Raw genomic sequence first — 27024 nt, 5'->3', positions numbered from 1 at the left:
TAACCTAATAACAGATGTTGATGGGAAAAGGTACAAAAGCACAGAGAGACTGAATTAGTCCAAACAAAAAGGCCTCAAGGACTGTGTTGAAATAATGCTTGGAAAATTGGACAGTGAGAGACCAAAAGTCAATGAACCAAAATTGGTGTGTCAGAAATTAGGCCTAATTGATGGGCAAAATAATGAGGGGGTGGACTATTCCACCCATCACTCTCTTTTGGGGTCTTTAAAGAAAGAGAATGTGGAGAGAAAAATTGGCTACTGGAGTGAGCTTCACCATCCTGGCTGCCACCCCCACCATCTCCTGGGACCCTGGACCTTCTTCATCCCAATCCTAAAAGTTGTCTTGACCAAACCAGGCCAAAAAACGGAACCCAAATAACACTGCCACTTCCACCGGCTCCAGCTAAATCCCAAATATCACATGGGACTTGAGACTTTGTCTTTCTCTCTTTTCTCCTCACCCATGTGTCCTTTTCCTTCTCCACCTTTTTCTCCTCTTTCCTATCCCTCTCCTTTTTCCTTTTGTCTAATTAAAGTCTGGTGTAGTTGGCCAGCACTGCTGTAAACCTGTGACCAGAAAGGGGCAACTAAAATCAATGCCCTAAACAGCCCATTGCTGGAATAAGTTTGCCAGCTCTCAGGTGACTAATAAAGCAGTATGCTGTGCTGTTGTTTTTCCAGCGGAGAGGTTGCAAGTGAAAGTCAAACACCAGAGATGGAAGCTGTATTTTCTGTATTTGCTGTTCTTTTCTCTCTTCGTGTTCGTCTGTCTGTCTCGTTTAGTTTTCTTAAGAAATGGGATCAGGCTTTAACAGCAGCAGCAAAGAACGCTCCATCCCATTTCAGCAAACTTCTCTTTCCCCCAAAAAGGACAGTTAATACCATCTTTAATAGCATCTAAAAAACCTGTCAAACAAGGGGTTTAAAAACTAAAAACTCTCTCCAGCTAAAATGAATAAATTAATATATATTGTTAAAATGAAAGCCTTACTTAATACTTTACATTTCAAATGCTTTAATTTTTTCCTTCTTTTCTGTATCTTTAATAAAAGGTTCAAATAACGTTTAATGGTTTGCTAAGTCTCTGTATACCAAACCTTTAATGTTAAACCGTAACAGGGTGGTCTTAACACCTTAACTCTTTAGGCCCATGTATTCCAGCTGAATTAATACAACCAGCTGCTTTGGGGTCACATCCTGGTTTTAAACAAGGAATTTTGTTTGATGAACAGACTTAACATAGAACTCTCTTCCTGGAGCGAAGAGTGTTTGTTAACTGTGGACCGCTGTTTTGGCTGCATTGGCGCTCCCCAGCACTTGCCAGGTCCCTGTCTCCTGTGGGTTCAGCCCTTGCTCAAGTCGCTCTAGAAGTACTTTTTTGCTACAGCGAGTTTGAGGCAAAGAGCTCCTAGCTCTTGCAGAGGGCTGCCTGTTACCTGGTTGCCATTCAGAGCAGCAGAACCGCTATTGTGGAATGTACCAGAATTTTGCCATATCTATTTTCCAAGTCAGAAAACTTGCCCACTGTAACAGCAAGAAGGCCCTGGATCCTCTTTGCTCCCAGTCGGAGTTGAAGTGGCTGAAGTGGGCCCTGACAGAGTAAATCCCACTTGGAGAGCGTAGCGCATGTGTGTGAATAACCATTGCAGACCCACTGGTGAGGTTCTCACGTGTTGTGTCTCATTTTCAGGGCACTCCTGGAGCAGATGGCCTGCCAGGTGACAAAGGGGAACTGGTAGGTGTCATTTAAACAAAACAAAATGAACATCTCAAACAGTGGGAGCCCAGAGATTAATGAACCAGTGACTATTAAAACCTGCCAGCGCCGAATACCCGAGGGCTCCAAAGGCTAGTTACGCTATCGATTGTGAAAAGAGAACTGTGTCCTGTGAACCAAACTGAGTATCCCGTTCTCCCTCAGCACTGTGCCCATTTTGGTTTTACTAGTAAAACTGGAGGAGGGTTTCTCACGTGTAGTCGACAGTCACTTCTGTTCTCGGGCATTTGGACTTTCCACACCTTGGTTCAATGGAGGCTGTCACTGCCAGGGAGCTAAGTTCAGCCCTGATGTATGTGAGTCTCACGATGAATCCCTGTCTATAGAGGTGAGGAATCCTCTAGTTTTACTAGTAAAACTAAACCGATCCGTTAAAGTGCTTCCACCCCTGAACCTGTTTTATCCCCTTACCTTGAGCCCTCCACCCTACCCTTGCAACCACTCTTGCTGCACCCTACCCTCCAGCAGTAAGAGGAATTGCACTGCTGAGCAGATGAACCCAGCACTGTTCTGCAGATCTTCAGGGGTCCAGTGTTTCTCAACCTTTCTGGGCTCAGGATCCGTTTGTACATGTTTATGGCTTGCCGTGACCTGGGGGTGGAGGTGCTGGAGTGGTTTCAGTCGGATCCTGCCCCCTAGTGTGTGTGGGGGTTGGGTCCTGCCTGGCACTCACCCCGCAGTGACGGCTCCTGTGCTGTGGGGCTGGCTGCGCTTGGCTCTCAGCATTGCAGTTGTACGAGTGGAGTTGTGATCTGGCTCATGGGGTGACCAATTTTGGGGCCCGACCCCCCCCCCCGAGTTGAAAGATACCAATGGGGTTATCCTACCCCCTGTCAGTGCCCTTTCGCTTCCTTGGGCTATGTCCCTGTTTGCAGTATTGTTTGCATTGATGTAGGACCCACAGACCCTGTTCAGGAATCCCGTTACGTTAGCTGTGGTACACAGCGGTGGTCCCTGCTTCCAAGGGCTTAAGGATCTGCTTTTAGATGTTTACTTTGCAACTGATTATTGTTCTTTAGAGAAGAATAAAATCAAACTTCCCCTTTTTTTTTTTGGTAGGGTCCTTTTGGCCCCCCGGGACAAAAGGGAGAGGTAAGTGTCATCCATTTCAGACTGAGAGTCACAGAAATGTTAAGGAAACAAAATGTGCTTGTCACATCCCTGTGTAGCTTCTGATCTCATTGGGTTATGCAGCATCAAGGGTGGCATTGTCTTTTATTTGGGGCTCTGGTCCATTAATATAGCCATTAGGTGACCCTTGGTGTTGACCTTTGATTTTTCATGCACACTCTGGGGCCAGTCTTCAAGGATGGGTACCGAAGTTCTGTGTGTAAATCCCACATCTGTCAGTGGGAGTACAAGCTCAGCAATGCAGAGTGGGGGAGTGTGTAATGAGCCCCGTCCAGCAATGCACTTAAGCACAGGCTTAACTTTAACCACAGGGGTAGTCCCCTTGATTATTGCTGAAAATGCCTAATGTGGAAAACCATTTATTCAGAATTCTTAGCATGTCACTTCGTGTTTCCCAACCCTTCTTGATGAGACAGAAATTTGGCCCTGGGAAGGCTAAGATAAGCAGCACCCTCGAGAAGGTATTAATTGCTCTGGCTATAATGCTGACATACCACAAGGCAGGAGCAGTTAGGTCTCCATGCTTGAAATCAAAGGCCCTGTCCACGCTACAGTAGAAAGCAAGCGAGAATCAACACTGTTGGTTCTGACATGGTTTCTCTTCTGAGAACCAGGCTGTAAATCTGCTAGTGTGTGGCCTGTTTATGTCACTAGAATGGTTTGGATACTGTTGCTGCTAGCACTGTTTGAACTACAGCATGGATATGGCCTAAAGCACGCATACGAATCATGATCCACATGTAAACCCATAAATGCAAGATGAGGAACATACATGGTCAGCATAGCTACTATGTCAGTAAGAGAGAAAACAAGGAAGCTGGAAGAAAAGCTTAACTAAGAAATACTGTGGAAGGATAACAATATGCTGAGCCTCCAGTTTTAAGCTTGTTTGTTTCTTCCTCCTTAGTCAGGAATAAGAGGCGAACTGGGTCCTAAAGGTATACAAGGACCTAACGGGACTTCTGGTGTGCAAGGGATTCCAGGTCATCCAGGACCTATGGGCTACCAGGGAGAGCAAGGTATCCCCGGCATTACTGGAAAACCTGGCCCTCCAGTAAGTATCATCTGTTCCTTGAGCACCGTCCTGCATTGGAAATGGATGAATGGGTAATAGGCAGTACCGGTTACGCTGGACTTTGGGTGCAGGGTTGACTCTGTTTAGAATAAGTTTACAAAATAAGTTTTTGCCCCTTTGTTCACTAATGGACAAGTCTTACAGTACTTGCAGCATCAGTAACTGTGATGGGTATTATGAAGCAAATCAGGCTAACGGGCTGAGAGGAAAGATCTCCTTTGCTATAAGTCAGTAAAGAAGAGGTCCTTAATGGCAGAAATAAATAAAAATGCCAGCCTCTGGGAGGCTGGATGGTCAGGGAATTTGTAATAGGATATGTAACTTTGTAACTCTAGGTTGCTGTTCAAATCTGGTGCAGGGGAGAAGTGAATGAAAGTTACCATCTCATGGACATTCAAGGTATGTCTACACTGCAATATAAGCCCAGGGTTCAAACTCAGGCTTAAGCCTAACCCCAATTCTGTCTACATACAAATCACATTAACCCTGGGCTCAGACCCAGGGTCCCAGGACCCCACAGAGATAGTGGGTCTGACTTGAGTCAAGCTGGGACCCAGGGTTCAAGCCCTATTGCTTTGCAGTGTGATGTAGCTCCGCTGGACTTGTGCTCTGGAAGTCTGCCAAAAGTATCCCACAATCCACAGGCCAATTTTCTTTGTCCTCTATATAGTCAAGTTTTGTGGACAGTCCAGTTTTCCCACACTACACTATGAACAAACGGCGAGAGTGGCCACATTCTAGGAGGGCACTAGGAAGTCTGGGATATGGGTGAAAGTGAGCCTGGATAATGCAGCGCCAATGCAGCAGACCCAAGATGAAATCCAAGGTTCAACAATTCCTACCCTAGGATTACAAATGTGTGTAGACCAGAAGTGGGCAAACTACGGCCCGGGGGCCATATCCGCCCTCCAGATGTTTTAATCCAGCCCTCAAGCTCCTGCTGGGAAGCAGGGTCTGGGGCTTGCCCCACTCCAGCTGGGGAGCAGGGTTGGGGTCTTGCCCCACTCCGCACGGCTCCCAGAAGTAATGGCATGTCCCCACTCCAGCTCCTATGCGTAGGGGCAGCCAGGTGGCTTTGCATGCTGCCCCCACCCCAAGCACCGCCCCCGCAGCTCCCATTAGCCGGGAACTGCAGCCAATGGGAGCTGTAGGGGAGGCTCCTGCGCACAGGGCAGCACACAGAGCCGCCTGGCCGTGCCTCTGCATAGGAGCCGAAGTGGGGGACATACCGCTGTTTCTGGGAGCTGCTTGAGGTAAGCGCTGCCCGGAGCCTGCCCCAACCCCCTCCCATGCCCCAACCCTGATCCTCCTCCTGCCCTCTGAACCCCTTGGTTCCAGCCCGGAGCACCCTCCTGTACCCCCAATTCCTCATCCCCAGTCCCACCCCAGAGCCCACACTCCCAGCCGGAGCCCTCCTGCACCCCAACCCTCAATTTCGTGAGTATTCATGGCCTGCCATACAATTTGCATACCCAGATGTGGCCCTTGGGCCAAAAAGTTTGCCCACCCCTGGTGTAGACCCTCAAGTCCTAGATTAACAAACCCAGAGTTTGTTAACTTGAGTTCTACTAACCCTGGGCTTACATTGCAGTGTTGACATACCCTCAGAGGCTTGTGTGAAATGTGTTTGGTGTTCTCAGTCCAGTTTCCAATGGACAAGTGTCCACACCACCAAAACTACATCACAGCTGGTATTAATGGGTTTCCTTGGGCTAGTCCCATCAGAAGGACCAAAGAAATTAATAGGGTATGGAGACTGAACTACCTGCTTGTCCCTCCAGAGTAGGGTTGAGTCACACTGAAATAGTGTTGAAGAAGAATGCACTGACACTACTTATGTTACTCCTGTTCTGTGAATAAAGATAGACTATCTCCAAGGCTGTCAATACAGCACTAAAGTAACAAAAAATGTAAATGGATAATAGGAGCTTGGCCTGCCTTCTATAATTTGTCTTAAGGGTAACACTAAACTCTGTAAGTCTCAATTGCTAAGTGTTCTCAGAGGGCAATTGGTTTCAGTGTGTTAATGTTGGCAACTGTTTGGTCAGATCAGAAAAGAAAAGGCCTAGTCCAGTGGATTTTAACATTTAAACATTATGGGCCAAGGATTAAAGGGACTTTTAACCTGGACTTCAGCTTTGCAGGTGCAAATGACTGTACCCAGAATTGCAAATGAGGGCACAAACATGAACAAATTAAAGGTCACCAGCATTAGACTGGCTTCTCATTTTGCACTTCCACCACTGGCATTTGTGCATGCAAATCAGGTAACTGCACATCTAACGAGCAGATCTGCAGAAGCAGTTTATTTGTACAAACAGGTGCACACACAAAATTTGCGAGCACAGAATTAAGACCCATTTCCAAAAATGTATACCTTTTAAAGATTAGTTTCCTCTCAATGTGATGTGGTGTTAGGAGTTACCTGCATTCATTGGGGTTAGATGTGATGTGTGAAGTCATGTTTGTTCTCCATAACTGTGATAGCACTAAGAAAGTGAATTGATAGCAGTCAATAACTTTAAAATGCAAACCTGTCTCCTGTTGGGTCATTATAGTATTACGCACATTAGGTTATGGTTTATTATTTTCTCCAAGCTTGAGTTTCACTTTTCAATAAAGGCCAAATAAACAACAAATTAAATATATGACTTGGAACATTAGGACCACAACATTCCCACTAACTTTAAAATCAACTTAATTAATATTACCACCACCCCGGGACCTTAAAGCTGAAGATAATATTTTCTGAAGAAACTACTGTTTCTTCTTAATAAAATCTCTTCTGCTTTATTTTGCAGTCCATTAGAAATAAGTGTCTTTCAGGGATCAATAGTTTGATGACAATCAATAATATGATTTTGTGTAAAGCAGGATTCTTTTGTTAATTGCAGGGCAAAGAGGCCAGTGAACAACATATAAGAGAACTCTGTGGGGGAATGATAAATGGTGAGTATAACTGGGAGATAGCTGAACTTTAATTATTGTCTGCATCAGAGTATAGCTACACTTTATAGTCAGAGAGCACTTGTTTCTATTTAGTTTAACTTTGATTGTAATAATCTGAGCCATTAGAAATTCCATTGCAATAGGACTTGTATTACTAACCAATCATTACAAAGTATAGTTTCCATTCACTGAATGGCTCATTGATATAGTTGCTGTGTTATGATGCCAAAGGTCATGGGATTTCAGTCCTGATAGAGCAATAAAGTATTGCTTCAAATAAATTATTTTATCTTTTGTATGTTTTGCATCTTGAAGATTGTGTTTCATTCATTTTTTGTGGTGGAAACTAAAACCTGCAAACCTGTTTTAATTATTTGAGTATTAATTTCCATTAACCTTTGCTTCAAAATTATTTAAAGTGTTTTCATTTAATTTAGAAATAACATGAAAGCAGAAAAAATTCATCAGTTTGCAAAGTGTTTAGAAGTTCCTGAGCAAAAACCCCCCCACAAGTCCAGAGGTTTACTATAATGAAAAACCATTTTTTGTCATCTTATCAAAATGCATTCACCTGGTTCGGCTCAAGGCACCCTCTGGTTATGGGTTACCAGGACAAATTCTAACTTCAGATGTACATGTAGCTTCCACGGAGGCCAGTCCGTGTTGTGAGCATGTGCATCTGAAATAATTCTGCCTGCACTGTGCAATCAGTTTTTTTATTGGTGGAAATCCAGAGCCTATAATCTTCTCCTTTGATTGGATACACTTGGTGGCAAGTGTCACATACCAGAAAAAGGTTTTCAAACTTCAGACACAGGCAGAGGCTAAAAGAACTTAGTTTTGGTTTTGTTATATTTTTTTTTCTCAGAACAAATTGCACAGTTAGCTGCTAATTTGAGAAGGCCCTTGGCTCCTGGACTGATGGGTCGACCTGGCCCAGCGGGTCCCCCAGGTCCACCTGGGGCAATGGGAAGTGTTGGTCATCCCGGTGCTCGTGGTCCACCTGGATATAGAGGGCCAACAGGAGAACTTGGAGACCCTGGTCCCAGAGGTGAGTGAAATGAAATCAGAGGCAACCTAAAGAACCTGTTCCTGCTCCCTTTGAAATCACAGAATATCAGGATTGGAAGGGACCCCAGAAGGTCATCTAGTCCAACCCCCTGCTCAAAGCAGGACCAATTCCCAGTTAAATCATCCCAGCCAGGGCTTTGTCAAGCCTGACCTTAAAAACCTCTAAGGAAGGAGATTCTACCACCTCCCTAGGTAACGCATTCCAGTGTTTCACCACCCTCTTAGTGAAAAAGTTTTTCCTAATATCCAATCTAAACCTCCCCCACTGCAACTTGAGACCATTACTTCTCGTTCTGTCATCTGCTACCATTGAGAACAGTCTAGAGCCATCCTCTTTGGATCCCCCTTTCAGGTAGTTGAAAGCAGCTATCAAATCCCCCCTCATTCTTCTCTTCTGCAGGCTAAACAATCCCAGCTCCCTCAGCCTCTCCTCATAAGTCATGTGTTCCAGTCCCCTAATCATTTTTGTTGCCCTTCGCTGGACTCTCTCCAATTTATCCACATCCTTCTTGTAGTGTGGGGCCCAAATCACTGAGAAAACTTCTACTAACTTCAGTGGTGCAGGAACAGGACCTTGGGAGGTTACCGTAGAGGAAGGGGTCAGGATTTTCTGTATTACAGTGCACTCCATTGATAACAATCACTGATATATGAATCAACTGCATATAGTGATCAAAACCACTGGGATAAAATCATTCCTATACTAAATACTCCACTTGTAAGAATCTACTGCTTATAAGAATCAAATCATCCAGGATGGATACGCACTGCAGCATGTGCAGCTGCTGAAGCTCCAGCCATTAATTGGATGGCCATTCTGCTCTCTCCCAGTTATACGCACCATTAACAAAGTAAATCCTCACCACTGTGATATATTGGGGTCTAATGAGGAATGAGGCTTGTCTTGGGGATTTATGACCACTGTCCCCCTGAACTCCTCCCAGTATTTCCCCCTCCTGTTCCTGTGCCATCGTCCATGCCATTGCATTTGTCTGCAATAGCTTCCTCAGTAACACAGTAGAACTTCAGAGTTACGAACTGACAGGTCAACCACCCCTGATTTGGAACCGGAAGTACGCAGTCAGGCAGCAGCAGAGACCTTTTTAAAAAAAAAAAAAAAAAAAAAAGGCAAATCCAGTACAGTGCTGTGTTAAACGTAAACTTTCCTTGTGCCTCTAGTGAGAGAATCATCCAGCCATGATGGCCAGTGCAAGGCTGCAGAGTGGTTCACTACAGCACTGAGGTCTGCCCGTGTTTCTCAAATCCATAAAAACCCAGTCACCTAGGGTTTGAGGGGAAATCCTGAATTTTACCCATAAATAGCAAACTTTTAGGACAAAAGACCTTTAGCACCAGCCTAACTTCTACTGCAAAGTGACATATACCTTTAAGACTAAGTATAACTGTGTGTTTCTTAGAAGCAAGTGTGTTTGTTGTTTTCCTTAAACAATTAATTAAGATGGCAAGTTTAGACAAAGTCGGGGGGGGGGGGGGCGGACAAAGGCAGAGTGTGCTGCATCTCAAGGCTACTTAGACCTGAGCCGACAGACCTTATTCACATGAGAAAATACTGCAAGATTGGGCCTTTGTTAGCTATTTACACCTTACAATTAATGTGCAAACATTGCAAATTGGTAACAGTTGCTGAAAGCAAATCCAGCATTTGAAGATGTTCAAACTCCTATATGTAATGTATAGATCCTCTGTGATACATGAGATAAAACACTAGGAGGCAGCACACTAAAGAACTTGGTTGTGCAGAAATTTAACTTTTGCTTTTGGGAAGTCACTAGGGTTTGGGAAGTCATTTAGGGTTGCCAGCTTTTCAATCTCACAAAACCAAACGCTCTTGTTCCACCCATTCTCAGAGGCCCCGCCCCCACTCACTCCATTCCCCCTCCTTCCATTGCTCGCTCTCCTCTACCCTCATTCACTTTCACCAGACTGGGGCAGGGGGTTGGAGTGTGGGCTCTGGGGTGGGACTGGGGATGAGGGTTTTGGGAGCGTGGGAGGGGGCTCAGAGCTGGGGCAGCGGGTTGGGGAGTGCGAGTGGGTGCAGGTTCTGGGGTGGGGCTGGGGATGAGGGGTTTGGGGTACAGCGGGGCTCAGGGCTGGAGTTGGGATGTGGGCTTTTGGAGGGAGTTTGGGTGCTGGAGGGGCCTTAGGGCTGGAGCAGGGGGTTGTGGTGCAGGAGAGGGTGAAGAGTGCAGGCTCTGGGAGGGAGTTAGTATGCAAGAGGGGGTTCTGACCTGGGGCAGGGGTTGGGGTGCAGGAGGGGATTTGCAGTGCGGGCTTACCTCAGGTGGCTCCCGGAAGTGGCTGGCATGTCCAGCTTCTTGGAGGAGGGGCCGGGGGCTTTGCGTGCTGCCTGCAAGCACTGCCTTCAGGCGCCGCCCCCACAGCTCCCATTGACCATGGTTCCCGGCCAATGGGAGCTGCGGAGCCAGTGTGCTGAGCAGGGGCAGCACACAGAGCCCCTGTGGCTGCCCCTGCACCTAACAGCCAGACAAGCCAGCCCCTTCCAGGAGCCGGGCCGAGCCAGGACAGGCAGGGAGCCTGCCAGGAGCCTGCTGCACCGTCGACCGGACTTTTAGCAGCCTGGTCAGAGGTGCCAACCAGGATCCCTTTTCGACTGGACACCTGACAACCCTAGTCTCATTATGATGTAATTTTGGAATGTACACAGATATGACCATTATAATTTAAAAGGTTTCATATACAAGCAGCTATACCAGCAATCCCCAAACTTTTTACCTCATGCCCCCGTAACCCGTCTGCCCACCCCCCCCCCCGAGCCAGGGCCGAGAGGGGGAGACGTGGACAGGGTAAGGGGGTCAAGGCTGGGGCCACAGCTGGGGTCCTGGGGGCAGGGCTGGCAGCCAGGTCACTGGGCATGGAGCCCAAGGCATGGTGCAGTGCCCCTGGCGTGGGGCAGGGAGCAGAGCTGGGTGGCACTCCCTCCCCATCAGGGCTAGCAGCAACGCCCCCCTAAATGTTCCTCCACGCCCCACAGTTTCAGCTATACTAATTAGGGTAGTTGATTATTGCTGCCAAATTTATGGATTCTGGACCAGATTTTCAAAGGTGCAGGTAAGTGCCTAATGGGATTTTCAGATGTGTCTAGGCCCTAACTCCCATTGATTTAAATTAAAGTTAGACATCTTTGGTGCTTTTGGAAATCCCATTTAGGTGCCTAAACATCTTTGAAAATCCGGCCCTTTATCCTTACTATAAAACGATGGACAATAGTAAAGAGATCTGATTGGCTAATAAAAGTTCCAATAGTGAGAGTATGTGATATTCATATGCAGTCAATTATAATAAAAATGTAACTTTTAAATAAAAAAATAAAAGTAGTAAATTCCAAGAAATGCAGAAACTGCAAAATGTGCACACCTGGGGCTCAAATCTGGCAACTGAATCCATGCAGGCAGCTTCTTGGCACTAAGTTTTGCATTACCCTTTATGCTGACAGGATTTTCCCCTCCACATATAAGGGCTAACTTGGCTGTTCTCTGTAAATTATTATTTACATTTAAATGTCTGTACATCATTACAGGTGATACAGGTGAAAAGGGAGACAAAGGAGCCACTGGCATAGGTATTGATGGGCCTGATGGAGATCAAGGACTTCAAGGTAAGCTGATGCAGTATTTAGTATGATAGGAAAGTAACCAAATGACAGCAATATGGACTATACCTGTTTGTTCAGGAATATACTTTTACTTTTATGATAAATCTCCTCCTAGATGGACCTTTTCATAGTATAATTGGGACGATGTATTTTATGGGGACATTTTTACTGCATCTACAAATTCAGTAGAGGGACACAAGGCTAGAATAAAGGCTGTTAGAGGGCCTGCATTGCATGTGGTTTGTGCTATGACTGAATTCCTTTCTCCCTACAGTTACCATGCTGATCTGGGTTATGTGGTAGTAGAGAGATGACTCTCACTGAGAAGCCAGTTTTGAAATGGGCAACCACAGCAAAGTATGGTAGTCCCAAAAACAAGCAGACATATATGTAGGAACAACTATGAATTGGCAAACTTCTGCTGTCAGCTATAACAGTGTAAATCCAAAGTAACTCCACTAAATCCAGTTCAGTTATTTCAGGGTTAGACCATTGTAACAGAGCAGATTTTAGCCTGTGGCTCAAACCATTAGCATATTTACTACAGATCTCTTATACTCCAGAGAGCCATAATACAGCACTATATATAACCCTCTTACAGCTTACAAATACCTACCTAATATTTTAAATTTTACATGCAAATAAAAGCCAGTATTTCACCCTAAACCGTTTTTCTTTTCTCTTCTTTAAGGTCCACCAGGTGTAACTGGAATTAGTAAAGATGGTCGAGATGGTGCTCATGGTGAACCTGGTCTGCCAGGTGATCCTGGTGTACCTGGTGCAATGGGGGCTCAGGGAACTCCAGGAATCTGTGATACGTCAGCCTGCATGGGTGCTGTTGGAGGAGGATCCAAAAAATCATCAGCACTGAAACTGCAGAAGTGACTGAATATTTAAGTAAACAGTGAATTGTATGAAAAGAGTCAGGATCCTCCTAGTGATAAATGGACAAATATTCCTTTTATTAAAATGAATAAAATGGAGACTTTGACACAGTAATTCAGTTCCATGACACAGGAAAGCATCTGATGAAAACCTTTACTAAAAAGATGCTTAAAATTGTTTCCCCACCCCTTATTTTCCAGAATTTTTACTGCAAATCAGTCTCACTTTCCCTTCCTCCCCACTTTGTTGAAGAGACCTACAGGAGGAAGCGCTGCTCCTTTTACTGTCATCTCCCTAACTGTACAAAAGCTTGTGGCTATTTTGCATAAAGGCTTGACTCTATGCTCACTGAATTCAGTAGTGATTCAGGCACTAATTGAACATCATTGACCATGTATATTTGTTGTCCACCATGAATTATCAGACTGTACCTCAAACATTTGCCATGGCTAGTAAATGTTAAACCCTTTGCATTCTTGCAATCTAACTCTGCAAAGGGTGTAATGTATATATTATAATTTACAGGGGAGAGTTTTTGTATATTTCCATGTTATAACAAAGAATATTCAATAACAGCATCTTCACGCCATCTACTTCAGCTATTTGCACAGAATTTGTGAAAAAAATCCCAAGTCAGAAAGGATGCTCTTCTCAACACCAGCCAAAATTACTGTATGAACTATTGTAAAAATAAAATGAGATTTTTTTAACCTTTTTTTTGTGATGTTGTAACTGTCATTATACACATCAAAGCTTGTTCTGCTAAACTCCATCTTCCCCCAATTGTTTTATTAGAATTATTTCGAAATAAACTGCTGCAAAATTGTGAATATCCGTGATTTAAAACAGTATTTATTTTGGGGTGACTTTTTTGTACTATGAAACCTGTCAGCATCATCTGTTTTAAGAAATTAATAAAGCCACTTTTTCAGTTCATAAAATATACTATTTCTGTCCTGAACACTGCATCTTATTAACAAGTAGAACCATTACTACTCTTTTAATATGAAAATATTTTGTGCACGTAAATAATTCACTGTTTACAATATACCACTTTTGGACTAAAGCAACAATACAGGAAAACTGTTGGACAGTTTGTGCAAAAGTATTTAAAATACTACTGTATTTTAAAAGCAATGCCAACAGCACTGTATGATTCTTTAGTCCTATGGGGATGTACGGTTCAATATGAACTTCAAATCTGAATTCCAATGCATATAATATTGTTTGTAAGATGTGTGCTTATTATACAAGCACTAACCAATTTAATTTTCTCACTGTTCCAATTGCGAAATGGGCACTATAATGGCATATTTATTTATTTATTTTACATTTAATAGGAATGTACATTCATGACTGACTAAATACAATAGGACAGGTTGACTGTCTATAACAATTTCTAACTATGTTATATCAAGTTAAAATGGATTTTGGTAGCTATTGGGGGGCGGGGAGATTTAGTGGCTGTCATGACATTTTCTTGTTGCCTCTGGTCCCAAAGCTCTCTAAGAGGACACTGATCAATTAATATTGTTGGTAATTCATTTATCTTTCCATTTTGAATAAAGAATGTTTTCTTTACGGTTCTATTTATGTATTTTTACAAATTATATTTTGCAAGTCACTCTCGGATCCTTCAATTTCAAAGTAGTCACAGGAGATGAAGTCCAGTATGTGGATATAAAATAATTGCTATGGAGCATCATTAGGTATCAATACTTTCCATAAAACGCTGGGTATTTAGTTCAAATTACTTGATCTCCATTGGTGTGCTATTCTGTATGTTTTCCTGCATTGGACATGTTACTAATGGGTCAGCTCTTGTTAGTTTTAGTCTCCTGCCTGTTTTACCACAGAACACAGTCTCAAATTCCTAAAATCAAAAATACAAAGTAATTATTATCATGCTTAATGCAATACATATTTAAGTAAAATATTATTAAACTACTAAGGGGTGGGCAAATCCTGCACCTAGTAAACTTTAGAGGGAATGATGGTCCAGTGATTAGGATGCTAGCCTGGGTGATGAGAGACCTGGTTTCGAAGTCCTGCTCTGCCTCAGACTGCCTGACTGACCCTGGGCAAATCACTTAGGCCCAACTCCTCAAAGGTACCTAAGCAGAGTTAAGTGCCTAAATTCTTTAAGGATCTGGGCCTTAACCCCTCTGTGCCTCAGTTCCCCATCTGTAAAATTGGGATAATAGTGTTTCATTACCTAACAGGCATGCTGGGAGGCTAAATACATTAACAATTGTGAAGTGTTTAGAAAACAATTTAACTGGGCAGGAAAAAAAAAATTGCCTGTTACTACTGACTAAATACTGTGAGCGCTTTCCAGCTAATGTGACCCTTTATAACTCCCACAACAGTTCTGATCGTGAATGTTTGCACTTGTGCCTCCAGCACAACTGCATCCCCAAAACCCATCTTCATAGTAGAACATAAGGAACCCCTGCAATGTGGCATTAAATGAACATGGATCTCTAAGTTGGCTCCCAGCATAGTGCTCCCTTCTGCTTGGAATCTTATTGATTTTGCTGCAATCAGAACCTGTCACAACTACTAGGGAAAGACAGAATTTGTTCCTCCATTTATATGAATTTTTGTGTGTCAAATCAGTTAACATTTTAGGAGAAAATTCTACTTTCAACTTGTCACATTCATCCCATTAGTCAATGGTACTGTTTGTATGTATCTGAAGGCAGAACTTTTATTTTTGACTACATTTCTGCAATTTAAGACTTAATTTTATGACCAGTTGGGCAGCTTTTTCAGCGGACAAAACTTTGGAGACACAAATGCTCCAACCCCAAAGACTTCTGCATACCAATGCTAGTTTTCATAGTGCTTGCCCTAAGATGTCATTTTGAAAAGAGACTAAGGAACAAATCAGTTCTTGAAGTGCTTTACGCTGCCACCACCTCCAGGGAAGGACCATATACTAAAAAAGACACCACTGAAGGCTACTGCTACATGGCCATTGTGCATGGGTGTCAAAATCACCTCAGTTGGAAGTCATCATTGGATAAAATAATATGCATACAGAGAGATTATGGACTGTCAAATTATTAAAAAAATGAATCTTGAAAATGAATCACACTATTCATAATAGAATACCATTTTTAAATATTTTTGGATGTTTTCTACATTTTCAAATATATTGATTTCAATTACAACACAATACAAAATGTACAGTGCTCACTTTATATTTATTTTTGATTACTGGTATTTGCCCTGTAAAAAAAAAACAAAATAAATAGTATTTTTTCAATTCACCTAATACAAGTAATGTAGTGCAATCTCTTTATTATGAAAGTTGAACTTAAAAATGTAGAATTATGTTAAAAAAACAAACCCTGTATTCAAAAATTAAACAATGTACAATTTTATACCCTGCCCAAGTCCACTCAGTCCTGCTTCTTGTTCAGCCAATTGCTCAGACAAACAAGTTTGTTTACATTTGCAGGAGATAATGCTGCCCGCTTCTGGTTTACAATGTTACCTGAAAGTGAGAACAGGTGTTCTCATGGCACGGTTGTAGCCAGTGTCACAAGATATTTATGTGCCAGATGTGCTAAAGATTGATATGTCCCTTCATGCTTCAATCACCATTCCAGGGGACATGCGTCCATGCTGATGATGGTTTCTGCTCGATAACAATCCAAAGCAGTGCAGACTGACGTATGTTCATTTTCATTATCTGAGTCAGATGCCACCAGCAGAAGGTTGATTTTCTTTTTTGGTGGTTCGGGTTCTGTAGTTTCTGCATTGGAGTATTGCTCTTTTCAGACTTCTGAAATCATGCTCCACACCTTGTCCCTCTCAGATTTTGGAAGGCACTTCAGATTCTTAAATCTTGGATAGAGTGCTGTAGCTATCTTTAGAAATCTCACATTGGTACCTTCTTTGCATTTTGTCAAATCTGCAGTGAAAGTGTTCTTAAAATGAACAACATGTGCCGGGATCATCATCCAAGACTGCTATAACATGAAATATATTGCAGAAGGCAGGTAAAACAGAGCATGGGACATACAATACTCCCCCAAGAAGTTCAATCACAAATTTAATTAACACTTTTTTTTTTAAACAGGTGTCATCAGCATGGAAGCATGTCCTCTGGAAAGGCGTCCAAAGCATGATGGGGCATACAAATGTTTAGCTTATCTGGCATGTAAATACCTTCCTATGCTGGCTACAAAGTTTCCATGCAAATACCTGTTCTCACTTTCAGGTGACATTGCAAACAAGAAGCAGGCAGCATTATCTCCTGTAAATGTAAACAAACTTGTTTGAGCAACTGGCTGAACAAGAAGTAGGACTGAGTGGACTTGTAGGCTCTGAAGTTTTACATTGTTTTGTGCTTGAGTGCAGTTATGTAACAAAAAAAATCTACATTTGTAAGTTGCACTTTCAGGATAAAGAGATTGCACTTCAGTACTTGTATGAGGTGAGCTGAAAAATACTATTTCTTTAGTTTATCATTTTTACAGTGCAAATATTTGTCATAAAAAATACTATACACTTTGATTTCAACCACAACAAAGAATACTATATATATATAAAATCCAAAATATTTAGTAAATTTCAATGGGTATTCTATTGTTTAACAATACAATTAAAACTGCAATTAATTGCGATTAATTTTTTGAGATTAATTATTTAACTGTGATTAATCAACAGCCCTAATATACATATATATTATATGTTACTGAACTCTCTAATAAAATAAAGCACAAGACAAATAAATTCACTTATAAAACCAAGGAGACTGGAATAGGAAGCAGAAGATGGAATGGGAAAAACAGCTCCGTGTGTATGAATGAGCAGGATAGGTATGGATAAAAAGTGGAATGTTTAGAGAAGGCTTCAAACCAACAGCCTGTTCTGGTTCCCCGAATTCCTGAGTGTAGCTCTAATTGATCAAATTAAACTTTACTTAGCTTGTGAGATCTGATACAACACAGACTATGAGCTCAACTGAAACCATTCTAATCAAAAATGTGGCTGAAGGATACAAAGCCAATGAACTGGATGTTCTTTTAACAGACAAAGTAAATGTTCAACACAGGTGCCTCGTGTCTGTCATGATGCAATACAGATTTAGTTCAAATGTTTAACCATTTTAAGATCATTATTAGAAAAATTTTTAAAGGTGGATTGTATGAGATTTATTAACCTTTTTCAGGGAATCCCCGTGCCTTTCCTGAATATATTTCAAGAATGCTGTTGTCCACTGTAATGTTGTTGCCTTATCAGTATCAGCAGTGCAGAACGGAACCAGAAGATTCAATTCATCACAACAAATCCGGATTCTGCGCCTATAGTCAATGCAAAATAACAATTTTTAGCAGCCAATTAACCCAGATAGCTGACCTAGATATATGGTTTTATAGCTGTTTAGATGTTGATATTTGTTTTGCATTTTGAGGGGACCAACACTGGATAGGTATGAATAGGAATAAACGCAAATATTTGGAAGATGCACCAAAGCTAGCCCAGGTCAGTGTAAATTACATTGCTGTGTGCCAGCTAATTTGCCTCCATTCAAAAGAGTTGCAGTCACCCTCAGACAATATTGCCAGTGCAACCTTCCTCCGAGTTTTTACTGAGGCCAGGAAGAGGACACCAGCTTTAGTTTTTAGCCAGGGCTTGACTACTAGTAAAGGCGTCAAGTTCTGAGGATCTGTGCTGAATCACTGCACAATGGAGAGAATCCATTGCAGCCTAATACATGGGCGCTAAACCTTAGACAGAAATTTTAATAGTTCTATTTAGTTGGTTGTATTTTTGCTTTTGTGGTCATTCTTTAACATTTACAGTGCAATAGTGTCTAAAGACCACATCAGGTTGAGCCCTATTGTGCTTGGCACTGTACGAATATATAATAATAAATGCCAATTCCTGCCCAAAGACCTTTCAGTTTATGGCTGCTCTACAGTATTAGCAATCACTCATTTCAATATTATTCATTTCTACTAGCGTAACTCTTTCTTAAAACTGCCTTTAAGACACAAAAAGCTTGTATCAAATTAGGATCTATACTCAGTCATATCCTGTGCAAAGACCTGTGAATGTAGGAGCGAAAAGCAAATGACATTTTTTTCCATGGTGTTCAATTGTGCCCTGTTAGCACTGTGAGTTGGCACAGAACCTTGGAAGTGGTGGGAAGGTGACTTAAAGCCACCTCTTTGCTTGCCTGATCCTGAAGATGGCTGAGAGCTGAAATGGCCCCCACTGTAATTTGGAGCAGCCTACAGGCTAAATTAGATCAGAGCGGTTCTCAATCAACCACTCTGCTAGCTGAGGTTCACCAGAGCACATTATGTTCTGAACCTGCCACTTCATGTCCAATGAGGTGGGAGAGTAGGTGAAGTCAAGTCAACTATGTCAGCTTTATTTATAGTATAGTATATTTATTTATAGTTGTACTAGTCTTAGAATAATTCCAACTATATTTCAATCACAATTAGAAAACATTGTATTTTCATTAATCAGCTGCAAAAGAGAAAGAGCCAGTTACAGTTACTTTGAAATCATTGTCATATGTCGGTCATGATTATTCATCTTTTGTTACCTATGTACCTAAAGTTTGCATACTTCCTCTGTTATTATAAAATAACCATGTTTTGAAAGAATCTGTTAAAGCATTTTGGTGTATCTTAGAGAGTCAATAATAATTTTAAAAAATCCTAAACACCTAAACCAGAATTGTATTTGCCTTCAGCAGACTCCCACTTCCTTTTCTACGTGAGAAGCAGGGTGGATAAAAAATCATTGATTTAAAAAAAAAATTAATATTTTTTTAATTTAAATCAGTTTTTGATAAAATGCTTTTTGAGGGGAAAAAACCTATCTAAAGATAGTTTTAATTAAGATACATTACAGCTCAAAGATATCTCATCATGGAATAGGGATTATACATTCTAATTCTATAGTATGAGACAATATATTCATGTAATGTTTACGAAAAGTTTTGTAAATGAGTTCCAATAGTTCATAGATTAGGGACCCAATTTTATGGAGTTTCAGGGGATTCTGTATAGATTATTTAGGTTAATCTTTCTATCTACCCAATGGGACTCCGTGCTAAATCTAGAAAAATACCATCAGAGATGCTTACTTTCGCAGTTCTCAAACTGTGGATTTGTGACTCCTGCAAAAATGTTTTTAAATAAAATAAAATAAAATAAAATAAAAAAATATATAGAGGCAGAGGTGAAAGTAAGCCGGTACAGTCCAGTACAGTATACCAGCAAGAGCCGGTACACTGCTGACCGTACCAGCTTCCCCAGGCCAGCGATTTAAAGATCCCTTTAAATCACCTCCAGAGCCCTGTGCTGCCGCCACTACACCAAGGCTCGAGCAGTGGGGCTCTGGAGGCAATTTAAAGGGCTTGGGGCTCCGCTGCGGTAGCAGCGGCCAGAGCCCTGGGCCCTTTAAATTGCCATCGGAGCCCTGGGGCTCCCGGCTGCCTCTGCAGCTGGTAGCTCTGGCGGCAATTTAAAGGGCCCAGGGATTTAAAGGCCCCGCCTCTTCTGGTTGAGGCCCTGCCCCACTGCTCAGGATTCCAGCGTACCGGTAAGTCCTTTAAAGTTATTTTCACCCCTGTATAGAGGTGAGAAATAACAGACCTCAACCCTATGGTCCCTCTGCTAATTTGTGTACACAGATTTAATCCCTTACCTCTCTCTAAAAGTGCAAAGTTTCAAAAAGTTTAATGAATAGAAGATTATTGGAGGCGGAATAGATCTGGACAAGGAGAAGAAGTCTGGAGATAAATGTGAGAAGGGACGGACAGGCAGTAGAAACAAAACTGAAACTGTTTGAGCAGCATATTCCAGAAGTCTTGAGGTCTTTCTAAGTGTAGCCTTCATTGATTTGAGATCTACCATACTCTTCTCTCACTGGAAGGGAAAACCTATAATGGCAGCAGGCCATAAAAGAGACCCAGTTTGGGTCTCATCTATCTCTGAGCTGTGAAAAATATGTATTAAGATTATAACAACCAACAAGAATGCACTTTTATGTAGAAATCCATGATTAAATCGAGTCTTCCTGACTAGTGATTTAAATCAAATCTATCCTGATGAGAATGCCGCTTTCTGCAGCTGACAAAGTAAGCAAAACATGTCCAATAATCTATTCTAAATTAGATAATTAGTATACTGTAGTTAATTTATGCTTTAAGAATGTTTTTTTGCTGGAACTCTTCACAGAGCAACAGAAATTACCTTCTGTCTCTTTCCATGCGGTTATGCCTCTCCCTGCGCTGAGAGATTCCTCCCTGAGTTCCACTCTGTGCCTGCATACTTGAATTTACCTGTGTTGACTGCCAAGTACCTTGTGCAGATGCAGTATTTTGGCTATCACATATATTTTGAATTTCACTAAGAGGTTTGCGGTCTACATTTGTATCCAACTGGCGTATTCTGCCGCGACTTCTTTTGTTTATTGCTTGTTTACATAAAGCTTCTTCTTTGCAAAACAAGGGAAAAAAGCAGTACTTTATTTTTCATTCTCCCACTCCATCATTATTTAATAAATATTAAGCTTCACTGAAACTTTATGATTTTGTAAGTTTTCATTTTGATGGACTAATCCGTAACTAATATAAAAAAGTTAGACCTCTGTAATTGTAACTCTTCTTATTTTCAAATGAGTTCGTTCTGTCATCTGAAAATTAAGTGGTTAATTCTACTAAAACACTTCGAAAATATAAAGTGCTGTAAATATATTGCTTTTTTATTATACATATGAAATTCACATTTTCAAGATAATTACTGCTGCACTACTAAAAGTAAACTAGTATTGACGCCATCAACTTTTTCATCCTACTATTCAAAGGAAAAAATGTCAATCAATAAATGAGCAATATCAATTTAATAAATAAGGATCAGATGCTCCCATAAAGGGGAAAGTCCTGCATACGGATCATAGGTCTCAGTGAATTTCAGCTTGTGGTATTTCCTCCTAATTGTTCCCTGTTGCAGTAGCACAACTATTGTCACTATGTGGGGCATGAGGAAGAGAGAGAACCATCACATGCACCAATTTTCCAGGATGCCCTGCAGATCTGTCCAGCTGGGGAGGGCAAGGGCAGCCACACAGAGGCCCGTGCCTGACAAACTGCTACTGACAGACTGACTATAGCAACTCATTTTTATAGGAGCCCTGCTGCCATGGCCTGCCCTGTGCTCACTGCTCTGAAATCCCCCTGATGCCCCTCAGGTGGAGACTTACTACAAGGAGGGAACCTGAAGAAATAATGATAATTTAGGTTTCAAAATTCCCATGGATGCGCTGGGGTGCTGATTATTTTGGCTCCCTCATAAAGTGGATTGCCACACCAGCACTTAGGGGCAAACACTATCGTCAGAAACCAGCGTGGATGTTGATCATTTCTCAAAGTCTGTCAGATACCTACTGATTCTGTAGATTATTTGTAGAGTTCAAATTGCATATATGGAACCAGTAAAAGCACATTCATCCTTGCAAACAAACTGACTAAGTAAGTCAGAAGAAATATAATTTGAGGTTGAGTGGCACAGAAAACAAAGTGAGCAGAAGCTAAATCATTTACCTCCTACTTTAATCCAAACTTGTTCAGGTAAAGCTTTATTCCTAGTGCCTACTGTTTGTTTAGTGGATTCAATTTCCTGATGATAACAGAAAGAGAATGCTCTAGGTAATCCAAGGTCTTGATGTTTGGCAGCTTCCAGAATAGTACATGATGTGCCAGAGTTCTGAAAAGGAAATTAGGGAGTGTTAAGTGAAAAGAAGAAGATAATACTTTTGATATGTATTTTAACATTAGTCCCATCCTATAATGAGTTGTACTGCTAAATCAAATGCCAATTGTGATTTTTTTTCTGTACCACAGTCATGTGATTTCAACATCCAGACCATTTGTGTAGTTTTATTGTTGTACCTCTGGCAGTTTCTGCGTGCCAGTTTTGGTTATTATTCTTGGCTTATAGTAACTGTGAGAAAATGAAATTTCATGAGTTTTTGTCAAAAGAAAATGGAAAGAAGGAACCAAGAGAAAACACCTACTTGCAGCTAGCTATGTCTTTGTGAATGAAACTGATGTAGCGGTGAATTGAGTGACTTAAACAAAAGTACCTTTCTGGAAAGAAATCTAATAGACTGTTGGTCCTGGCCGTTGGGTACATATTCATGTAAGAGATATAAGGACTTAATCAAAATGACTGAGAACTATATTTCATCTTTAAGAATATTGAAAAGACACATAAATGATAAATCCCTCTGAACGTGCCTACGTAAGTTGCTTTTAAACAAAACCCTATAAAATAACTTCGAATGTGATCAATTAAAATTAAATTGTATTTCAGTTAAATCTTGCAGCATTTTTACAAATTTAGACTATTGTTAAAGTTTCAAAGGAGAAGGCTACAACTAATAATAGAAAACAAAAAATCTACCTGTGCTTGTGAAGGGTTAGGACTTCCAGAAGTAGAACAGGCATTCATCGTAAATAATGGATATGTGAACTGTAAAGCAGTAGCTGCAGCAGCAGTCTTATTTTTCACTAATGTAGTACATTTATTCTGCTGCTGGTGAACAGGCATACCCATTAGTTCTGCTGGTTGACGAATTAGTGTTACTAAACTACAAAAAAGATAAAATAAAACAAGACTAGTTACTTGAAAATGACAACTAGAAACCTTTTCAGCTATCTACTCTTCTAGTGACAATCACTAAAAAAAAATCACGTCCATTTACTATAAATACACATTGCCATTAAGGCCCACTATTTACCTCACTAACTTCAATAGCAAAAAGGATCTGTTTAATACATTATTTTATTCTGTACAGTGAAATTACACTGTTGGACTTCATAAAAGTAACTTCCTTCAGCTAAGTTTGTCACTAAAAAAGTATATATAATAAAAACCATAGGCTCAGTAACAAAAATATTCAGATAAATGGCAGCGTGTGTAAGTCTTAGGTTCATATCTTGCTGCAAGCGGATTTGTGTAGACAAGCTCCTGCACCATCATGGAGCTCCTTCCACATTACAACATTAACCAGAGTCCTCTGATTAGTCTGTTAATAGGGTGTGAAATCTGCATTACTTTTTGCAAAGTAAGAAGGATGTAACATCTAAATAAAGCTCTGGTTTATATATTTTGCTTACATTTGATGTTGATGTCCAAAATAAAGTTGAAAATTAATAAATTTACACAACTATATGGTGTATTGTGTTAATAACTGACCAAGTTCAGACCTAGTGTAAGTAAGCACAATTTGAAGTTAATGGTAATTGGGCCCTCACTTCCTCAAGATCTTAATTTTGTGCCAAAGCACACAGCTAGTCATTTTGAGTATTAAAAACATAGCAAAAAGAAAAGGAGTACTTGTGGCACCTTAGAGACTAACCAATTTATTTGAGCATAAGCTTTCGTGAGCTACAGCTGATAGATGCATCTGATGAAGTGAGCTGTAGCTCACGAAAGCTTATGCTCAAATAAATTGGTTAGTCTCTAAGGTGCCACAAGTACTCCTTTTCTTTTTGCGAATACAGACTATCACGGCTGTTACTCTGAAAAAAAAAACCATTACACTGTTCATAAATTTGAATCCGCCTAAATTAACACTGAACTACATGAAAATATATAATTTAACTGTAAACTTTAAACTAAAGTTAATGACAACACACTTGTTAAGAGTCACTCCAGATTCTTGGGGCTCTTGACATCGGGGATTTTCTGTCTGGATGCTGTTGAATCTGTCTTCCAAACGAACACGAACTGCAGATTTAGATCTAGGCTCAGGAGCTGGTGCTGAATTTTCAACAAGTACAGTTTCTTTATTTGTCCCACCAAAATTTTCACCATGTTTAACTCTTACTAAACTGTGCCCTGTGACTTCTACAGAGTTACTATTAGGTGTTTTATCTACTTCATTAGAAGGGAGATTAGATTCACTAAGTAGCATCATTCTGAGCTCTTGAAAGTCAATGTGACCCAGACATTGGTTTGAACCCATTAAATTGCTGTCAGAAGACAGACCTGACTGACAGATAACTGGGTAAACTGACTGGTTCCCAGAGTACGATGAATAGCCAGTTTGATTGGTGTTCACTGAGGACTGCTGCTGAGGTTGATCTGCAGGATTACTAGCTGAGAAGAAAGCAGAATTGAGCCTAGCTTCCATTTCGCTTTCGTTTGCTTGTGCCTCCATGTGTGAATAGAGTATGTGCTGAAGCTGGGTGTACTCTATTTCCGTCATTTCCACCAGGTTGAGGTCTGTGGTGGTGAAGCTAAGGTTTTGCTCACCAAAGGAGCTGTCAGTTGGGCCTTCAGGTCCAGCAGGAGCAGGGTCCGGAACACCAGCAACTGTCTGCGGGCTGGAGGTCTGTTTTGGAGTTGATCCTGACATGACTTCAAACTAGAAACTGAATCAATCACTAATAAATCCTTCAACAACTAAGTGTGCTTCCAGCAAATGCTATCATAACCACTCCCTCAAAAAAAAAAAAAAAAAAAAAGTAAACGTAGTACTCCCCTGTAACAACAGCTCCAAGAGAGCAATGAACAGCACCCTGTAAAAAAAATGAGACATCCAACCCAAGAGAGAGAGTACAACCCCTACTCCAGTCAGTAATATTTCTTCCAAAGAGAGGGCATCACATCCCCACCTGGTGAGCCCCCCACAGAGGACTGTCTCGCCCCCACCCCCAGTATGGTCCCCTCCAAAAAGAGAGGGAATAACACACCAAAAACACCACCTCCAAAACAGGGTGTAATGCCCCAACACCGGGCCCCTCAGAATGGCAGCTGGAGCCCCCAATAATGTCCCCAGAGAAGGCACTACCCACCCAATGATGCTGTCAAGTAGAGGGGGGAGGGGCCCGGCCCCGATGATAATGGATCCCACCCCCACAAAAAATGGAGAGGGGGGTCAGCACCTCCAAAAAACAGTAACACCAAGCAGGGGGAGGAATAAATTCAACCCATCCCACTAACACCCCAAAATAGGGTGGGGGAAGGGGTAAACTTGGCCCTAGCGCAGCCTGCCCCCTCCCTAGTGCTCAGTGAGGAGCAACTGTAGCCCCCACCCCTCAAAAGCCTGCCCCACAGGGATCGGCCAGGTGCGAAGTCTGCCTAGCAACAGGCAGGAGATGGGGGGTGGGGAGGGAGTCTGCGAAGTACAGTTCTGCCTAGGGGGAAGGGTGGACGGCCTACCCGTGCGCGTGCGCCGCCGCTTTTTAACCGCCGCGAGCCTTCCTCTTCCCGCCCCTCCCCCCAGCGACCGAGGGCGGCTCGCGCGGACGCCACCCGCTGTGTCCTCGCCTCGCGCCGCAACTGCAGACGCGGCAGGCCGTGATTCCCGCCGAAGGCGGCTGCACGGTCACGTGTCCGCCCCGACATGCGCGCACTAGCGCGGGGGCAAAGAGGGCCGCTGCGCACGCGTCAGCAGGCTGCGGTGTGCCGCCTTCCTTCGCCACCGGCCCAGCCGCTTCGCTTCCGCTGTACCCACAACACCGCACCCCCTCCCCCCCAGTACACACACACACACGTTTCCTCAGGAACGCACCACACACCGTTACCGTTCCCCCTCCCGCAGAACCCCTCAACCACGTCCGATCGGCTTCCCCCAGTCCGGCCAGGCACACCCACCTCACAGCGCCCCGAACCGTCTCCGCGCCCCCGTCAGGACCACCACCAGGGACCACCTCCTTTCGCAGCGCCGGATTTACACCGGACGCGCCCCTCCCCCCACCTACAGCTGCCCTTGGTGTTGTCCCTAAAACCATGAAACTTTTAACCCACTTCGAAGTTCCGCGCCCCCTGAGGACGTGCCTGATTGGAAGTCCGGCCCTGACCCCTCAGCGCCACCCACGCACCGCCAGGGTCCACCTCCCCTCCCGCCCTTTAGCGCTTTGGATAAAAACACTACCTCGCAAACAAACTTTTTTTGTTATACAAATAAAAGCACACAACTCATTTTAATATCAGTAGTTTCACCTTTGGAATGAGATGGATGTGCCCTTCCCCCCTGCAGCCCTGGGGCTGGGAAGGGGGGGGTCTCTCTCTCCCCCCCCCCCCCCGCCATAGCCCCCGCAGTGTGTGTGTGTGTGGGGGGGTCCTCTCCACCGCCACAGAGCTGAAGCTGGGAAGGAGGACCATCTCTCCTCAGCAGCCGGAGGCCTGGAACTGGGGAAGGTCACCTTTCTCTGGCCCCTGCCCCACAGCCCTGCACATCCCAAATTCCTCCCACCCCCAATTCTCGCCCCACTGCAGCCTCCCACCTACCCCCATTCCCTCCAAGGCCATCACCTCACCTTCCATGGGCGCCTTCCTCAGGGTCCAGCACCTAATTAGTGGAGCCACACCTGTGAGGTTCCACTAATTAGGTAGGTGGCCCTTCAGTCTCTTGGGTGCAGCCGGCCTGGAATGCACCTTAGCAGGAACCATCCATGGATGATCTGAATGGAGCTTGCGGACTACTGGTGGTCCATGGACCAGAGTTTGA

The 27024-nt window shown here is 42.7% G+C and overlaps 2 protein-coding genes across 2 annotated transcripts in view; one reads left to right on the top strand and one right to left on the bottom strand.

The window, feature by feature from the left end:
- Positions 1 to 13443, top strand: part of COL9A3 (collagen type IX alpha 3 chain) — a 72377-nt gene extending 58934 nt beyond the window's left edge. Inside the window, exons 26-32 of the mRNA XM_073309113.2 lie at positions 1694 to 1738; positions 2840 to 2872; positions 3819 to 3965; positions 6881 to 6935; positions 7804 to 7986; positions 11566 to 11643; positions 12332 to 13443. Of these exons, the coding sequence (XP_073165214.1) occupies positions 1694 to 1738; positions 2840 to 2872; positions 3819 to 3965; positions 6881 to 6935; positions 7804 to 7986; positions 11566 to 11643; positions 12332 to 12525 (735 nt within the window). The 3' untranslated portion in view covers positions 12526 to 13443. The remainder of the gene's footprint in view (positions 1 to 1693; positions 1739 to 2839; positions 2873 to 3818; positions 3966 to 6880; positions 6936 to 7803; positions 7987 to 11565; positions 11644 to 12331) is intronic.
- On the bottom strand, positions 12431 to 25915 carry TCFL5 (transcription factor like 5). Its single transcript, XM_073309114.1, has 7 exons — positions 25734 to 25915; positions 24206 to 25012; positions 22968 to 23154; positions 22106 to 22268; positions 20757 to 21000; positions 17702 to 17843; positions 12431 to 14398 (listed from the first exon to the last, which is right to left on the bottom strand). Exons 2-7 carry the CDS (start codon positions 24925 to 24927, stop codon positions 14276 to 14278), a joined length of 1581 nt encoding a protein of 526 aa, XP_073165215.1. The 5' UTR covers positions 24928 to 25012; positions 25734 to 25915; the 3' UTR covers positions 12431 to 14275.
- Between the last annotated feature and the right edge of the window lie 1109 nt (positions 25916 to 27024).

The sequence above is a fragment of the Lepidochelys kempii genome, chromosome 13 (assembly GCF_965140285.1).
Source record: "Lepidochelys kempii isolate rLepKem1 chromosome 13, rLepKem1.hap1, whole genome shotgun sequence".
Lineage (NCBI taxonomy): Eukaryota > Metazoa > Chordata > Testudines > Cheloniidae > Lepidochelys > Lepidochelys kempii.
The sequence above is the reverse complement of the archived record's forward strand: the minus strand, read 5'-3'. Positions and strand labels throughout refer to the sequence as shown.